General features: G+C 43.1%; 1 protein-coding gene across 4 annotated transcripts in view; it reads left to right on the forward strand.

Annotated features, from left to right (window-relative positions):
• Window positions 1–18704, forward strand: part of SLC4A4 (solute carrier family 4 member 4) — a 190917-nt gene that overhangs the window by 106018 nt on the left and 66195 nt on the right. For 2 of the 4 annotated variants that reach the window (XM_035103066.3, XM_060278361.2), the window contains exons 4-6: window positions 6143–6278; window positions 14690–14850; window positions 16109–16288. In XM_035103066.3, coding sequence (XP_034958957.1) covers window positions 6143–6278; window positions 14690–14850; window positions 16109–16288 — 477 coding nt within the window. The remainder of the gene's footprint in view (window positions 1–6142; window positions 6279–14689; window positions 14851–16108; window positions 16289–18704) is intronic. The other 2 variants (XM_035103068.3, XM_088660661.1) reach the window with 1 other exon arrangement.

Below are 18704 nucleotides of genomic sequence, written 5' to 3' on the forward strand. Positions count from 1 at the left end.
GGGATGTGCACCTTCAGGCAGCAGGTGCGGAAGGGCTTTCATTTATTTATGTATTTATTTAAAAGCATTTCTAAGGTGCTTAATGCGTGTGTGTTTTTAAAGAAATCCCTAACTGGCATACAAAAATAACACAAAAGCAATAAAAGCAGTGAAACACCCTTGTAAGAACACGCACAAGCAAAAACAGGAATAACATCAATCTTGTGGGTCAAGAGAAGCTTGGGCACCCTCACACGGCATCTGGAGCAGCTAATAGTTGATGCTATGTGCACAGCAGAGGGAAGGCCAATTCACAGTGTAGGGGCAATGGCGGGAAAGGGGTTTTGCTTAGCTTTCTCCCTAGAGAGGGACAGGCGAGTCGCATTCTAACATGCAGTCTGCTACCTGCAAGCTAGAAAAGGTATAGCGAAGGAAGGGTCATGTGCCACTTTTGTGCGACTGAATGGCACTCAGATGCTACTCAAATTGAGCACCTGCCTCAGAGCTCCCTGACATCGCGTGAGGTTCAGAATTCAAACGCTTTTTGTGCTCTAGGAGCAAAAAAAGTGTGGTGCTTTCTCTGTAAAGAAGGCATGCCTGAGCCCATGCTTTGATGCTTATCAGAAGTTAAGTGAAGACTTTTTGGGGTTTTTGTTGGGTAGGCTTTTTCGAACCTTTGATTATATGGACAATATAGCAATTACTGGGATAATTGGTAGTGTATTGCTTTGCTGCATCCAGATGCTGTCTCAAGACCTGCACATCCTGATTCAGGTGTGACCGGGAAAAAGAGCTAGGTGTCACCAGCATGCTCAAGAATTTGTCCTTCAGGTCTCCTGATGGCCAGTCCCAACAGCTTCACACACACACACACACACACACACACACACACACACACCCCAGTGGCAATACTTATTTGAGCGTAGGAGCCATGTATTTAGTCCATAATGCTTGTGTGTGTGTGTGTGTGTGTACACACACACTGTATATTCCTGTGTATAAGACTACTTTTTAACCCAGGAAAATCTTCTCAAAAGTCGTGGGTTGTCTTATATGCCGGGTCGTATTTCTTATACGACGAGTATATCCCAATCTCAATATTTTAACTGGAAAAGTTGGGGGTCGTCTTATACGCCCTGTCGTCTTATATGCCAGAATATATGGTATGTTTCCTCAGACCCTAATGCCCTATTCAATTGTTATCCTCCTCTTGTGGTTGCTACCCTGTGAGGTGGGGTGAAGTGGGGATAAGCCTGTTGCTCCTGTCCCCTCCTGCATTGCTGGCTCCTATCATGCCACACATGTTTGGGGCTCAACAGCTGTAGCATGGAGCCTGCTGAAGTCAAAACAGATTCAGAATCCATATCTTCTAACCACATGGGGAGTGTTACTGAGAAAAAGAGGCTTGTTGCTGTGGATGTTCAGCACCCTGAGATGTTGGAGGTTGCAAGAAATGCAGCGTGGGCATGCAGGAGGCACAGGGCCTATGAGCTGGTCCTATTTCCCTCTCGTATGGTGGCAATTGTACATGTGTGTGAATGCTCAAATAGGCCTTATGCATAAATCTCTATATGGAAGGTTGGTGCCCAGAAAAGAGGCACTGCCCAGCTTTTTGCCTTTGACAAGCAGGTAACAGAGTGAAGCAGGGATAGCCAATAGGATGCTATCAGTCCCAGCCTGCATGGCCAGTGGTATGGGATGATGGCCCTGGGCTGAAGCATGCAGTGGAAGTCTAAAGTCAGCACCTTGGTTAGCGCATGGTGGGAGCCAGAGATGAGACTAGGCTCGCTGGCAGGCCCTTGAGTAGAAAACCAATAACCTGGAGACTTCGGAAGCTGAAATAGTAATGTAGGGAGGTGTGTGCTCTAGGTCTTGCTTCCTTGGAGGAGGAACTGCTCTTGGTGAAACTGGCTGTGCTCTGTTCTTGGGGCATCCTGCAGTGCCTCCTGATGCATTTTGGAATGACTTGGCACAGAAAGCAGGATCCCCAGAAGTGAGGGAGTTTCTGTGAGGAAGAGTTGGTGCTGGATGACAGAGTAAGCAACCTTGCTTGGAAAAAGGAGATGGAGGTACCACAACCCCTTCTTTCTCCTGCTAGGGAAAGAGGGCCTCTCTATTTTTGAAGAGGGTCCAGGACTCCCTTACTGATGTGGAAGTCGAAACAAACAAACAAACAAACAAAAATTCCTTCCAGTAGCACCTTAGAGACCAACTAAGTTTGTCATAGGTATGAGCTTTCATGTGCATGCACACTTCTTCAGATACCAGATGTGGAAGTGTCTGGGTTGAGGCCCTGTCCTATGGGAATGAGATGTATTTTAACTATGGAAGGAAGGAACAGTTCGGACAAGCGCCAGTCTGAATATTTTCCAACCCTCGTCCAATTTGAATGAGTTGAATTCTGAGTTTTGATCCATCCAAGTTGCTCCACCCTTTCCCTTCCCAGATTTTCTGTGAGTTTAATAATTCTTTTACGAATGCTTTGACATGACCAGGTAGCATTCTGAGAAAGTCTCAGTATGGTCAGCTTTCCATACCAGCTGCCAAAAGGTGACACCGGCCCTCCATATTTTGTTTACTACTACTACTACCTTATTTTTTGTACCCTGCCCACCTGACTGGGTTGCCCCAGCCACTCCGGGCTGCTTCCAACAAAAATGCAAAGACACAGCAGAACATCACACATTAAAACTTCCCAATACAGGGCTGCTTTCAGGTGTCTTGGGAAGATTATATAGTTATTTATCTCTTTGGTGTCTGACAGGAAGGCGTTCCACAGGCGGCAGCGCATCACTAACAATACGCTACTTGTATTGTTTCAAAAAGCAATGCAAGCCTAATTTTACAGAACTTGAGTTGAAATAGGGAGCTGTGAGAGAGTAGACAACAGTTAACTATTCATTTCATTTATGAATTGCTTCCTATAAAACATTCTGAAGTGAATCGGCAATTTAAAAAAAAAAGGGTATAAACAGAAAACTGTTTTTCAAGTCCATTATAGATACAGACGGAGATAAAAAAAATCTCTGCTAACGAGGCTTGTTGGAAAAGGAAGGTTTTCAATAGGCACAGAAAAGACCTGCTTCCTACATCATATAGAAAGGAACTCCTGATGAGGTCCTTAGCAGGAGTGATTGGCTGGGTATATAAGGGGCAAGACAATCTTTTAGGTATCCTGTTCCTGAGCTGTGTATGGTTTTGTACATTAGTACCAGCACCCTGAACAGAATAGGCATAAAACGAGTTTGGAGATAGCTCAGGATCCAGAATTCCACGTCAGACAGAATTCCTTCTCAAGTTCCTGACTTCTGCTCCCCTTTGCTTACCCACATGTATGAATCAGAAAACAGAGGTGAGCAGCTGAGGTGCAGAAGGCGAGAACTTTTAGCTGAGCTTTTGTTGCTGCTCCTGCTTGTTGGTGGAAGGGACACTTTGCCTTCTTGGTTTGCATGGGAAAGGAGCAAATATAGCTTGCTCCTTGACCCCTTTGTTCTGTTCAAAATATTACCCCCTGTGCCAAATTATAAATATAAAGTTGGTGACCAAGGCAAAATGCAGATGTAAATAATTGACATGGGGGCCCTTGAATTTTAGATGGACTGCTGAGCGAGTTGTCAGTTACATCAGCACCAGGCTAGAAAGAACTACTTGGATTTGTCTTCAGTCGGAAGATATTGGCAAAGTTTTCAGTTCTTTAGCTTGGACACATGCAATTAACACAGTACTGTGCTTTGATTCACCAGGTTGGTTTACAAAACAACTACCTCTCTTCTCACCAAAAGGTTTTTGTTTTTTAAATGATCCCTGTCTCTCACCATCTCCCCCACCTCCAGTTAGAATGGATCTTGATCCTATGTTTTAAAAACAAAAAACAGAATATGCTTGTCTTGTTTGTCTCAGGATGGGAAACTTTTGTGGCAACAGGAAACCAGGGAGAAAAATGTATTTTAAAAGCTGCTGTTGTTATGGTTGCTTTAAGTAAGAGCATTCTTGCAACTCCTGATTTGCTCAACCCACTCTTAGTCCAGAAACTGGATCTTGATTGAGTTTTCATAGCTGTTATTGTAATTATTTTCCCCTCCTTCACATTATTTTTTAAAATTGTATCCACATACTGTACTAACTCAGTAATCCAAAAAAACGTCCACATGTTGCAGTAACACAGCAGTCCAAATTAACCTAAAAGTACACAAACCAGCCAAAATGAATGCACAATGTCTTGAAACTAAAGAATACCAAGTATAATCCAAGGAGAAAAGAAAAAAGGAAAACACAGAAGCAGAATGAAACAACACCTCCTGAAAACTCTTACTTAATCTCCAAACAGCAAGAGCTAAACCATGTATATCAAAATAAGAACCATAACTATGGAAATATATTGGTGAAAAAAATAACGCTGAACCCAAATTAAATCCTTAAAAGCAAAGGATGCTATCACTGTAGTGATCTATGCTGAACTTGCACTTTTATCTGTTTTGGAAGCAGTTCAAAGGTGGGGCATAATTGTCCTAGGCTCGTGGCTTTTGTTCAGTAGAACATGTTATAGTCATGCAGTGTAGAGAGAGAAGACATGGGGCAAAGCCTTTGCTGAGTTGCCCAGTAAATCTAAAGAATGGCACAAGGTGTGGTAAATTCAGGCTGACAGCCCAAGGAGACTGCAAAAAGTAACTTGTTTCCAGATAAAACTTATATCAAGACCCAGATTTCCAGAGTCTAAACCAGGGATTCCCAGAACTTTGACATGCACACTTGCTTTCTGAGTTAAAATATGGGAGGTACATTTTACCCTTGCAGCCCAAAGGAGTATGAAGATGAGAGCAACTCACTTTTGAGCAGGGGTGGGGAATCTATGGCCCTCCAGAAGTTGCAGAATTACATCTCCCATCATCCAGGATTGTTGGCCGTGCTGGCTGGGGTTGATAGGAGCTGGAGTCCACCTAGAGGACTACAGGTTCCTATATGCATTTGGCAGCTTTAAACACAATCAGTAAATGAAATCACCTAAAATTGCAGTTGACTTATCAACATGGAAATAATAATAATAATAATAATAATAATAATAATAATAATAAATAATGGTAGTGCTGCAAGATTAGGCATGCAGTTGTTCCTTTGGGTCTGGCATGAAAAAGAACATATTAACAGTGGTCTTTCCCCCTTTAAATTTGAACAGTAGCTTTCATCAAATGCAGCCTCTTAAAGAAGTGGCACTTGCTGAGTGTTAGGTGATGTGGAAATGCCTTTAAACATAGTTGCTTGGATGGTTGATGGTTAGTTGCATTCGGAGATGCCTGAGCAAAGTGTTAAAAGAGCAAGACATTACAGAGCAGCAGGGGTTAATGGTTCTAGCCTAGGGATGGTAGGTTCTAGGTATGGCATGGTATAGCAGGTGTAACCTACATGTGACCAAAACTAATGTTCTTTTTAGCTACACCGTGTCTTACCTGTGGATGAGTTGATTGCTTTGTGCCTTTCTGCTCCTTCCCTTTTCCTCACTGTATTTGATACTTGACTAAATGGACCAGAGTACACAGCTTCCTATGCAAACGAAGAGCTGGGCTATTTTGTTAAATATTCCCTTTTACACTGGTAATGAGTGTTGCCTCGCAAGCCAATGAAAGTTCCAGCTTTGTACAAACCGGGTGGGGGGGGGAGTTGGCAGTGGGAAGCCACTTCCTCTTCACGAGGTGCCCCCCAAATAGTTTTGGCTTGAACTGGTTCTCTGCCTATAAAGGAAAAAGACTTTAAAGGACCTCGGCTGATCAGAGTACTAAAGGTCCCTGGGCATGCACCATAGAGCAAATTGGTGCTGAGCCTGGAAGCTCTCTCCGGTTTTTTTGGACAAGGAGCTGTGTGGGTCTGCTGTGAACACAGAGCTTAGAGAGGTGGGGGAAGAAGACGCACGTCCTCTTGAACTTTACCCCCAGCTTGGAAGTTTTTTTTAAGAAGTTGTAAGAAGAGAGAGACTTGAGAAGTAGGCACCTAGCAAATAATAATAATAATTAAAAAAAGAGCTGACAGCCCACAGTGAGGGCTAAGATGTCAGATGGAGCAGGCGACGAGGAGAAGCAGCCAAATGGATGTGGGGAGAAGGGAAGGGAGAGGAACCGCACCTCCCTGATCATCCTGCAGTCTGTTAACCGCAGTATTTTCACCTCTGCAGTCTCCCCCGCCGCCGAACGCATCCGCTTCATTTTGGGCGAAGACGATGACAGCCCCGCACCACCCCAGCTCTTCACGGAACTGGACGAGCTCCTGGCTGTTGATGGGCAGGAGATGGAATGGAAGGAGACGGCAAGGTGAGTTGGCATCGCTTTGTCTTTTAGGCTCTGGGGGAAGCGGGCGGCCCCTTGAGGAAGAAGTTGTGGCAAGCCATGTGTTAATTTTGGGGAGCACCTTCTTCCGGAAGTTTGGGGGGTTCCACAAGTACCATTAGGACTGTAGCTCAGTGGTAGGACCTAAACTGGATAGCTCTGTTGGCAGAGCATGAGACTCTTAATCTCAGGGTTATGGGTTTGAGCCCCACATTGGGACTCTGGTGGTCCCTTCCAACTCTCTGATTCTATGATCTGAGGCTCAGTTTGCAGCATCTCCAGGTACAACTGGGAGAGAGACCCCTGCCTGAATCCTGGAGGACCTCTGCTAGCCAGCGTACGCAATGCGTGGACCAATGGTCCGACTCAGTAGAAGTCAGCTTTCTCTGTCCCTTTCTTCCTAATTATTCTCTGGTGGTTCTGGAAAAGCTTTTTCAATAAAAAGGAATTTTCCAAGCATTTGCTGGTAAATAGAGCTACTATGTTATCCTTAATTATGGGGAAGGGTCGTAGCTCAGTGGCGGAGTGTCTGTCCTGCAAACAAAAGGTTGCAGGTTCGATCCCTTGCATCTCCAGGTGGGGTTGGGACCTCTGCCCGAAATCCTGAATTGTCACCCCCAGTCAGTGTACGTAAGACTGAGCTAGATTGACCCAATGGTCTAAAGCAGCTTGCTAATGTTCCTATCCTTTATTCAGAAGATTAGCACACAAACAATACACACACAGTGATCTTTGCACAACACTTGTCACAAAAGTGACAATTCATTAATTCATATTAAAACCATCTGTGCTTAAAAACAAATTTCAAATATAGTTCCTCTATCTATCTATCTATCTATCTATCTATCTATCTATCTATCTATCTATCTATCTATCTATATCTATCTATTTTTCTATCTATCTATCTATCTATCTATCTATCTATCTATCTATCTATCTGTCATCTATCTATCTATCATCTAGTGTAGTGGTTATTATATAGGATCTCAGCCAGGAACTCTCACCTCAACCATTAACTTGCAAGATTGTTTTAGGCAAGATGCTATTTCTCAGTCTCAGTTTCCCCTGTGCAGTTTGGGGACAGTAGCACTGCCCTACCTCACAGGGTTGTTTTTAGGGTTAGTGAGGTAGTTGAAGTGATATAAAGGGAAGTGTTGTTGTTGTTGTTGTTATATCCCTTGGCTTGAATAATTTCAGACTGAAATCATTTTAAAGTAACAGAATAAAGCACCCAAAATACGGCCATTCAAACATTTAGATGTTTTCAATTTGGAATTAGCATAAATGAAACACTTTGAGGTTGGGTTTTAATTTGCACGCACACCATGCTTAGTTTCTTATTAGACTAAAAAAAATGAATAAAAAATTGGTCACTTACAAGCAATGCATGCAGATGAATTGTGCTGGAGTGATGACACAATTAGACAATAATTAATCAAGTCACCATCGTGTAATCCACCCAGCAGTAATTCCAGTGGAGCTCTGCTGTGACATTACAATAACTGATCCCTTTCCCCAAATCTAGACTTCTGTTTTTCTCTCCAAGTGCTGAGTCATTGTTTTCCAGGACCTTCCACCTCTCCCACTACACTTTTAAATATTAGCTCTTCGGTTTTCTCTTGTTATCAGAGCTCTGCTAATCTCTCTCTCTCTCTCTCCCCCCCCACTCTGTTTTAAGATCTTCTTACTGTGTTTGGATATATTAATCCCTACCTGTGAATATCACCTTGTTCTCCCTAACTCTGGGATTCCTACTCCTCAGGGGAAGCTCCATGCATGAAGATTACTGAGCGGGACACTGGTCTTACACACCAATCCTCACCCTAAATCTAACCGTCTTACAACAAACGCAGGCCATGGGGCTGTCACAAAATGTGTGTGCATTTTTCTACACTAGTATGCTGTACACTTTTCTAGGAAAACTGATTCAGACACGTTTCCCAGATGAGTGTACACTGGATGTTTAATGTATGTGGCCACATTTTCCATGCAGGGAAATGTTGATGTTGCATGATGTGATCATAAAACGAGGAGCCCATACTTTTGCTTCTGTAAGGTTTAGAGGCACTTTGCTGTGGGTTGCTTTGCATTAGATAATAATAAAAAAATTGCACTTGTCCTACACATCTCTAGCTTCCCAAAAGACCAGCCAATTTTGCACATTGCATAAAAATGGCCTTTTAAATGTGTTTGTGGTAGGGAATTATTGGTTTGTTTTTGTTTTTATTATGTATTTTGTATTCTCATTTTGCATTTTTCTCTTGTGAACCACCCTGGGATCTTCGGATGGTATGCAAATTTAAACAACAAGAACAACAACGAGGTTAATAAAAAATGAAAGAGAAAACTTATTAATTCCTCACAGCTGATCCAGAGGTGAAAGAGGGGAGACCCTCAGATCAATTAAATCACTGTGTTAATATAAACAAACTTCATATAGATGCTGTTTTTCAGTAAAAAATCTTTTAAAATAACATTTAAATACCAGAATCAAGACAACCCCCCTTTTACACATATAAAAGGGCAGCTTTTGAAAAAGACAACAAAATATTGTTAAATACAGAAAAAGCAAAGGTACTCATGAAGGGCATGTTGTATAGTTCCTTTAAAGAAGAATGAAGCATCATATATTAGATTCACATATTGGTATACAGAAAAGGGGGGTTGGAGAGGAGACAGGGAGATGCAAGATTCATACAGATGACTTTTCAGATATTGAACTTACAGCTGAATAAATGAAGCTACCTGTCTTGTTTATCTCGAAAGCAGGTTAAAGTGCAAGTAGATAAATAGGTACCACTACAGTGGGAAGGTAAACGGCGTTTCCATGCGCTGCTCTGGTTTGCCAGAAGTGGCTTTGTCATGCTGGCCACATGACCTGGAAGCTGTACGCCGGCTCCCTCGGCCAATAACACGAGATAAGCGCCGCAACCCCAGAGTTGGTCACGACTGGACCTAATGGTCGGGGGTCCCTTTACCTTTACCTTTACATGAGATGTAATTTGGAAACAACAAAATTTGCAAGGCTAAATATTTTGTGAACAAGAGTAGTTGTTGTTGTTGTTTAGTCGTTTAGTCGTGTCCGACTCTTTGTGACCCCATGGACCATAGCACGCCAGGCACTCCTGTCTTCCACTGCCTCCCGCAGTTTGGTCAAACTCATCTTCGTAGCTTCGAGAACACTGTCCAACCATCTTGTCCTCTGTCGTCCCCTTCTCCTAGTGCCCCCAATCTTTCCCAACATCAGGGTCTTTTCCAAGGATTCTTCTCTTCTCATGAGGTGGCCAAAGTATCTGTCCTTCCAGGGAGCACTCAGGGCTGATTTCCTTAAGAATGGATAGGTTTGATCTTCTAGCAGTCCATGGGACTCTCAAGAGTCTCCTCCAGCACCATAATTCAAAAGCATCAATTCTTCGGCAATCAGCCTTCTTTATGGTCCAGCTCTCACTTCCATACATCACTACTGGGAAAACCATAGCTTTAACTATACGGACCTTTGTCGGCAAGGTGATGTCTCTGCTTTTTAAGATGCTGTCTAGGTTTGTAATTGCTTTTCTCCCAAGAAGCAGGCGTCTTTTAATTTCGTGACTGCTGTCACCATCTGCAGTGATCAAGGAGCTCAAGAAAGTAAAATCTCTCACTGCCTCCATTTCTTCCCCTTCTATTTGCCAGGAGGTGATGGGACCAGTGGCCATGATCTTGGTTTTTTTGATGTTGAGCTTCAGACCATATTTTGTGCTCTCCTCTTTCACCCTCATTAAAAGGTTCTTTAATTCCTCCTCGCTTTCTGCCATCAAGGTTGTGTCATCTGCATATCTGAGGTTGTTGATATTTCTTCCGGCAATCTTAATTCCGGCTTGGGATTCATCTAGTCCAGCCTTTCGCATGATGAATTCTGCATATAAGTTAAATAAGCAGGGAGACAATATACAACCTTGTCGTACTCCTTTCCCAATTTTGAACCAATCAGTTGTTCCATATCCAGTTCTAACTGTAGCCTCTTGTCCCACATAGAGATTTCTCAGGAGACAGATGAGGTGATCAGGCACTCCCATTTCTTTAAGAACTTGCCATAGTTTGCTGTGGTCGACACAGTCAAAGGCTTTTGTATAGTCAATGAAGCAGAAGTAGACGTTTTTCTGGAACTCTCTAGCTTTCTCCATAATCCAGCACATGTTTGCTATTTGGTCTCTGGTTCCTCTGCCCTTTCAAAATCCAGCTTGCACTTCTGGGAATTCTCGGTCCACATACTGCCTAAGCCTGCCTTGTAGAATTTTAAGCATAACCTTGCTAGTGTGTGAAATGAGCGCAATTGTGCGGTAGTTGGAGCATTCTTTGGCACTGCCCTTCTTTGGAATTGGAATATAGACTGATCTTCTCCAATCCTCTGGCCATTGCTGAGTTTTCCAAACTTGCTGGCATATTGGGTGTAGCACCTTAACAGCATCATCTTTTAAAATTTTAAATAGTTCAGCTGGAATATCATCACTTCCACTGGCCTTGTTATTAGCAGTGCTTTCTAAGGCCCATTTGACTTCACTCTCCAAGATGTCTGGCTCAAGGTCAGCAACCACACTACCTGGGGTGTACGAGACCTCCATATCTTTCTGGTATAATTCCTCTGTGTATTCTTGCCACCTCTTCTTGATGTCTTCTGCTTCTGTTAGGTCCTTTCCACTTTTGTCCTTGATTATGGTAATCTTTGTACGAAATGTTCCTTTCATATCTCCAATTTTCTTGAACAGATCTTTGGTTTTCCCCATTCTATTGTTTTCCTCTATTTCTTTGCATTGCTCATTTAAGAAGACCCTCTTGTCTCTCCTTGCTGTTTTTTGGAAATCTGCATTCAGTTTCCTGTATCTTTCCCTATCTCCCTTGCATTTTGCTTGCCTCCTCTCCTCCGCTATTTGTAAGGCCTCGTTGGATAGCCATTTTGCTTTCTTGCATTTCCTTTTCCTTGGGATGGTTTTCGTTGCTGCCTCCTGTATAATGTTACAAGCCTCCATCCATAGTTCTTCAGGCACTCTGTCCAACAAATCTAAATCCTTAAACCTGTTCCTCACTTCCACTGTGTATTCATAAGGGATTTGATTCAGATTGTATCTTACTGGCCCAGTGGTTTTTCCTACTTTCTTCAGTTTAAGCTGGAATTTTGCTATAAGAAGCTGATGATCTGAGTTACATTCAGCTCCAGGTCTTGTTTTTGCTGACTGTATAGAGCTTCTCCATCTTTGGCTGCAGAGAATATAATCAATCTGATTTCGATGCTGCCCATTTGGTGATATCCATGTGTAGAGTCGTCTCTTGTGTTGTTGGAAGAGAGTGTTTGTGATGACCAGCTTGTTCTCTGCTTCATTTTGAACTCCAAGGCCAAACTTGCCAGTTGTTCCTTTTATCTCTTGATTCCCTACTTTAGCATTCCAATCCCCTGTAATGAGAAGAACATCCTTCTTTGGTGTCATTTCTAGAAGGTGTTGTAGGTCTTCATAGAATTGGTCAATTTCACTTTCTTCAGCACTGGTAGTTGGTGCATAAACTTGGATTACTGTGATGTTAAAAGGTCTGCCTTGGATTCGTATCGAGATCATTCTGTCATTTTTGAGATTGCATCCCATTACAGCTTTTGCCACTCTTTTGTTGACTATGAGGGCCACTCCATTTCTTCTACAGGATTCTTGCCCACAGTAGTAGATATGATAGTCACCCGAACTGAATTCGCCCATTCCCTTCCATTTTAGTTCACTGATGCCCAGGATGTCGATATTTATTCTTGTCATCTCATTTTTGACCACATCCAGCTTACCTCCACTCATGGTTCTTACATTCCAGGTTCCTATGCAATATTTTTCTTTACAGCATCGGACTTTCCTTTCGCTTCCAGGCATATCCGCAACTGAGCGTCCTTTCGGCTTTGGCCCAGCCGCTTCATCAGCTCTGAATCTACTTGTACTTGTCCTCCGCTCTTCCTCAGTAGCATGTTGGATGCCTTCTGACCTGAGGGGCTCATCTTCCAGCATCATAACTTTTATATGCCTGTTGTCTTTGTCCATGGAGTTTTCTTGGCAGGGATACTGGAGTGGCTTGCCAGTTCCTTCTCCAGGTGGATCACGTTTAGTCAAAACTCTCCACTATGACCTGTCCATCTTGGGTGGCCCTGCATGGCATAGCTCATAGCTTCTCTGAGTTATTCAAGCCCCTTCGCCACGACAAGCCATTGATCCATGAAGGGGGAACAAGAGTTAGGGTGGCCAAAGACTAACCATGGCACACCGGATAGTTTGCACTTTGAGAGGACTCCCATTCTAGAATGATTTCCAAATGTTTCTATACAGCTGCTGAAAAAGTTTCAGTAGCCAGAGGAGTAAAAAGCTTTTGCCTTATGATAAAAGAAACATCTGGTATTCTTACTACAATCCACTGTCACAAAATGTACTGGTGGTCACCAGCTTGGATGGCTTTAGAATAGGATTTGACAAATTTATGGAAGATGAAGGCTCCTCCAGCAATGCAATACATTCACCATGTCTCTAAATACCAAGTGCTGGGGCTCACGAGCAGGAGAGGGCTATTGCCATTTTGTCCTTCCTTCAGACTTCCACAGGAATCTGGTTGGCAGCTTTGAGAACAGGATGCTGAGCTAGGTGACCTTTGACTTGCTCTCGCAGGGCTCTAGCTGTTGCTACGTTATGCAGAGAAATTGTATATTACCTCTGTAAAGGGGTGAGCACTATATTTCTGTGTGATAGAAGTACAGAAAAGGTGCTAGATGTGAACCTGTGTCTGCAACACCCCTGTGATTTTTAAAGAAATGTTTGGATCATAGAATAATAGAGTTGGAAGAGACCACAAGGGCCATCCAGTCCAACCCCCTGCCAAGCAGGAAACACCATCAAAGCATTCCTGATAAATCAGAGATTTGTGTTTTTAAAATCTACTGTCATGGGCTGGCCCTATTTCTGACACCAATATTAGGTTTGAGTTTTAAGGCTTTAAATTAATTCTACAGGCATCTTCCAAGTAAAAAACATTTTTCTCCACCACCTGTGGCACAAGGCAGGTTTTGAGCTCTGTATTGTCTGCCTTGAAGCCCATAGAATTCCCCAGGGAGCTGGTTGGTACAAAGTACTGTAAACCAAACTTTGGTTTGGTGAGACTGTGTGAAGAAGCAGGTTCTCAGAGAGCTTCCTCTCCAGTCCTTTTTGCTACACTGCACCACGGTTTGGCACACTGGTCTTGTGGTTAAGGCCTCTCCAGAATAACTGTGAGTTGTAGCTAAGGTTTGTAGCTACAGCTCATGGTCCTTAAAGTATGATTTTAGCCATGACTTCTGGTTTGGATAACATGCTAAATTAAATGAAAAAGAAGATTGCCAACAAAAAGGACAGAACTAAACATTTCCTTATTTTTCTGCTGTGAAAAATTATTGACTCTGGAAAAATTTGTCCGGACAAACCATGGTGGGGGGGGGGGGGAGAAAGCAAAGTCTTGTCTTTATCTTCTTTTAGTAGTAGATTAGGACAAAGGGCAAATGCTGTCTGGTGTAGAAACATTTTTCCACACCTAAGGGCTGTTTCATAAGCACATGCAAGGGTTGTAAACTCCTGACCTGTAGGGTAGCTTCTTTAGCTTTTAATAGCTGTGTGTGGGAGAGACGCCCAGCAGGTGCATAATTAAATCTCCACCACCGTAATGATGGCTGCAGGATTTCGCAGACATGCATTAAATCAACACTGTTTTGAAGGGAGATCACGCAGGAACGGGAAAGAGTGGGTTGCACGGGGCTCCCTTGAGACATTGCATCAAACCACAATTAAATAAACTTTACTTTGTCTTGAAGATCTGAATAGACAAACCACGATTTGCAGTTGGCTGGCAAACCATAATAAAAAAAATATGTTTATTATTTATCAGGCCTTATTTTATTTCCCCTCCATCATAGAGTCAAATCACCCCCCAAAAATACAAAACCAAAACCCCACAAATGATATAGCTAACATGAATTCTTGAGATGGTGTTGTGTTGATGGATGGTTTTTCTGTTTCTTTGCCTTGGAGCTGACTGCTACTCCTATCGCATACCCAGTTGATGGTTTGTTTGTTTGTTTTAATTAAACAAATGCTAATTTGTATCATTTTTAATGGCTGTAATGCATATTTTATTTTATATTTTAAAGGCCGTCAGGCCAAAAATCGGTATATAAATAAGCCATAACATGTAACGAGAGGAGGGAAAGAACTTTGCAATACTTTTGAGACTAATGGAATTGTTGTGGCACAACTTTCTTAATGAAACATCTGATGATGTAGATGCTTGTCCTTGAAAGCTCACACAGCAGCGCTTCTTTGTAAGTTCATCCTCGCCAACTCTCTCTCTCTCTCTCTCTCTCTCTCTCGCAGGTGGATAAAGTTTGAGGAGAAAGTGGAGCAGGGTGGAGAGAGGTGGAGCAAACCACATGTTGCCACGTTGTCCCTACACAGCTTGTTTGAGTTGAGGACGTGTATAGAGAAAGGGTCGATCATGTTGGATCTGGAGGCCTCGTCGCTCCCTCAGGTAGTAGGTAGGTGCCCTCGAACACAGTGCTCTGGACTGTTCTACATCGCAAGAACCAACCTGGTCCGTTGAATTGGATGTTCGATCTGGGCATGTGTTTATTTTACGCTGCTTTTCAGCAAAGCAACAACAGCAACCAAGCTTCCTGGGGTGGGTTGCAGATCAATAAAAACAATATGACCTCTAACGTCAGACTTACAATCTAAAAAGACATAACACAAAAGGAAAATGGATTTTGAGGAAGGAGGAAACAAGCAAACTTGGGTACCAGTTCTTTTAATTGCCTTCTGGGATGGAAACAGTTCGAGGAGAGGAGGACCCAAAAGTTGCTGGGGTCTCAGCTGTCTTGATAGTGTGCCTGTTCATCTCGTTCAGTATCTTGGATAGTCTACAAGATAGGGATGGGGGCTCTGTAGTCCCCTAGATGTTGTGGGACTCCTAACTCCCACTTTGTTTACCTCTTGGTAGTTTCTTTGTTGTTTAAGGATTAAAACACATTAGTGTATAGGGTTGGGTGATATATCAATCCATTGTCCAAAATTGGTTTGAAGTCCATATCGTGATACCAGTTTCATAATTTTTGACCTGGCAATATATCACACATCATGGGGTGTGTGTGAGTGATGCAAAAATCATGATGTGTGAAAAACCGGGAAGCCAGCCAGTGCTTCTACAAAGCGCCACCCTTATTTCAGGCATCGTGATATATAATAATATTATTATTAATAATAACACTAATAAAATAAAATTTTATTTATACCCCGCCCTCCCCAGTCAAAACCGGGCTCAGGGCGGCTCACACCAATAAAATTACAATAAAACATAAAAAGCAATTGATTAAAATACAGATTAAAATACAGTATTGAAATTTAAAATGCAGCCTGATTTTATGTAGTCCATAAATCCAAGCCATGAGGGAGGAAAACACAGGGGTCAGACTAAGTCCAACCCAAAGGCCAGGCGGAACAGCTCTGTCTTGCCGGCCCTGCGGAAAGATGACAAATCCCACAGGGCCTTGGTCTCCATTGAAAGAGCATTCCACCAAGTTGGGGCCAATACTGAAAAGGCCCTGGCCCTAGTTTTGCTGGTTTTGCTGGTGGTATATCGCGATGTTGAAAACCAGATACTGCCCAGCCCTCATTGTGTATGTGAACTTACACGTACCAGCCTACTCTGAAAACATTTTATTTTATTTCTGTTTACGTTGTTTTGCTCCTTTTCTTCTCTCCCTGCCTCCCCCTCTCCCCCAATCCTCGTGTTTGCAGAAATGCTTGTTGACAACCAGATCGAGACAGGCCTGTTGAAGCAAGAAATGAAGGACAAGGTCACTTACACCCTGCTCAGGAAGCATCGCCATCAGACCAAAAAATCCAACCTGCGCTCCTTGGCCGACATTGGGAAGACTGTCTCCAGTGCAAGTAGGATGTTTACCAACCCAGATAATGGTAATCCAGAAGCCAGTGGGCTTTGGCCTTCCCGTAGAGACCCACCGAAACCCTGCTCCCAACTAACTCCATCACCATCTCATGGCAACGCATCTAACCCCATGAGTAGAGTAGCAGACCATACTGACGGATGTATCAGTTATGGGCTCTGAAGGCTTCTTAATGCTGTGGCGCATCGCTCTAACCATATCTCCATGGGCTAACTGAGAAAAGACATGGGCGCGCTTCGTTTTTGTTAGTCTGCTTTAGTCAGTCACTTCGGCAAAGCAAAAAGCAGAGTAAAGCGTGGCACACGCTCGAAACGGCACAACACAAACAACGACGTGTCCTCCGAAATAGAATGGGGCTGCATCCACACAGCAGCTCATCTCGTTTTCTTGACATTTCCCTAACGGTTAATTTCCTCATTATATTTGAACGTTCATGCGGTGTAAAATCAACTTCCAGAAATGGAACACAAGCTTGGCACTCATTTCCATGTTATTGGCTTCCAGGAAAAAAAAAAATCTGTTTGCAAACAACGCAGAATTGAGCGCTAACCTTGCGCTATGTCCTGCTGTATTCCTGGGAGTGGCTTTTATGTCACGAGAAAGCTGAAATAGAATGTGGAAGTTAGCAGTTAGGGGGACGTCAGGAAAATGGGAATGAACTGCCACATGAATGCAGCCTATGGCACACTGAGCTATCTAGAATGTGTTAGACTGTAATGGCGGGAGAAAATTGTCCCGAAGTCATTTTGAGTGTTAGTGTGCAAAATAGCAGATGGGCTGTGTAATAGTCCTCTGTGAGCAGGGGTTGACTCACCCATGGTCCTCTGGATATTGTAGGACTCCAGTGCCCATCATCCCCACCAGCATGGTCCATGGTCAGGGATGATGGGAGTTGTAGTCCAGCAATATCCCAAGGACAGGTCCCACCCCAACCCCCCAGCTCCGAAGGCTTTTGTTAGAGTTCTGGGAAACGAGTGCATTAACTGGAAAGAGAGGAATTAGGTTTCCCCTCTCTACTCCTGAAGGATAAAAGTTCAACAGTTCAATAGTCTTGAGTTGAGAAACTCCAGAAACGCAAAAAAGGTGAACAGAGCAATCATCAGCTATATTACTACAGGGGTACCTCGGTTCTCGAACATAAATCTGTTCCGGAAGCCCATTCGGTTTCCAAAACATTCAAAAACCGAGGCACGGCTTCCCATTGGTTGCAAGAGCTTCTTGCACTCACGTCACATGTTTGGGTTCCGAAAAACGTTCAAAAACAGAAGCATTTACTTCCGGGTTTTCAGCGTTCGAGAACCAAAACGTACGACAATGGAGGTGTTTGGGAACCGAGGTAACACTGTATTCTGACATCTCATGATTGAGTGATGTTGACTATTGTGGGGATTAGCATTGCTTAAGGCCCTGCATCCCTGCTGGGATGAGAGGGGACTTTTATCGCTTCTCAACATGTGAGGGGAAAAATAATCTGATTTAAGAAAAGAGGGAGAGAACCGCCAAGGCCAAGAATCATGGATTCTCATATGATCTCAACAAAAGATTCAAACCCCTCCCCCACTTTATTATTCCAAGAAACGCTCCTTCTTGGAACGCAAGTGGTAAGTTGCATCTTTTTAATTAAAAAGTACTTGGCTCAAGGCTGTGATAAGCAAAATGTTTTATCTGTTGGGGAACTTCCTCTTGGTAAGTATACAAAGCAGCCTTTGTCAGCCTGGTTCTGTCCAGATGGTTTGGACAATATTTCCTACCAGGCCCATCCAGCACAGGTGTGCCAGCTGAGCCAGATGATGGAAATTGTACTCCAAAACAGCTGGAATGCACCAGGCTGAGCAAGGCTGATTTAAAGACTGGATGTCCAAAAGAGAGTGGAGACAGTTATTTCTGGCTTCAGTGTAATGCACGCTGCAGAAGCCAGAGCCAGTTGTTGTGAACCTGCTTAAACACTGCAAGTGGCGCAAGGGCTCTCCATGCAAAGAACAAAAAAGAATGAATTGCACAAAAAAGAAAAAGAAAAGAGCATGCTGGGGAGAAATCTTCCAAAATAGTCTGTTCCTATATGCTACTTTTCTACGAGGAAATTACAGTGCATGGGATTATTGAGTATTTTACTATTGAACTTCCCATCTGCAGACTTTAGTGCGGTAGACCTAACATGGCAGCATACCAGTAATATGATGGCTGCGAATGTGCAGATTGGCTGTTGGACTTCAGTTGACCTGCCTTGTTGAACCATAGCATGATCTGAGACTTTTTAAGATGCAGACTTTAGAAGGCAAGGTGGCTTTTAAGTCCGTGCCCTACCATTCATTTTCTAGTGGATATTAAGAGTTCGAGTTCAAGTTTATTACAGCCGTAGGCCCATATCTACGTAACAATACAGCATTCATCATACAACTAACAAAACAATTTGATAAATTTAAAGC

Source organism: Zootoca vivipara, chromosome Z1, assembly GCF_965207765.1.
Source record: "Zootoca vivipara chromosome Z1, rZooViv2.hap1.1, whole genome shotgun sequence".
Lineage (NCBI taxonomy): Eukaryota > Metazoa > Chordata > Lepidosauria > Squamata > Lacertidae > Zootoca > Zootoca vivipara.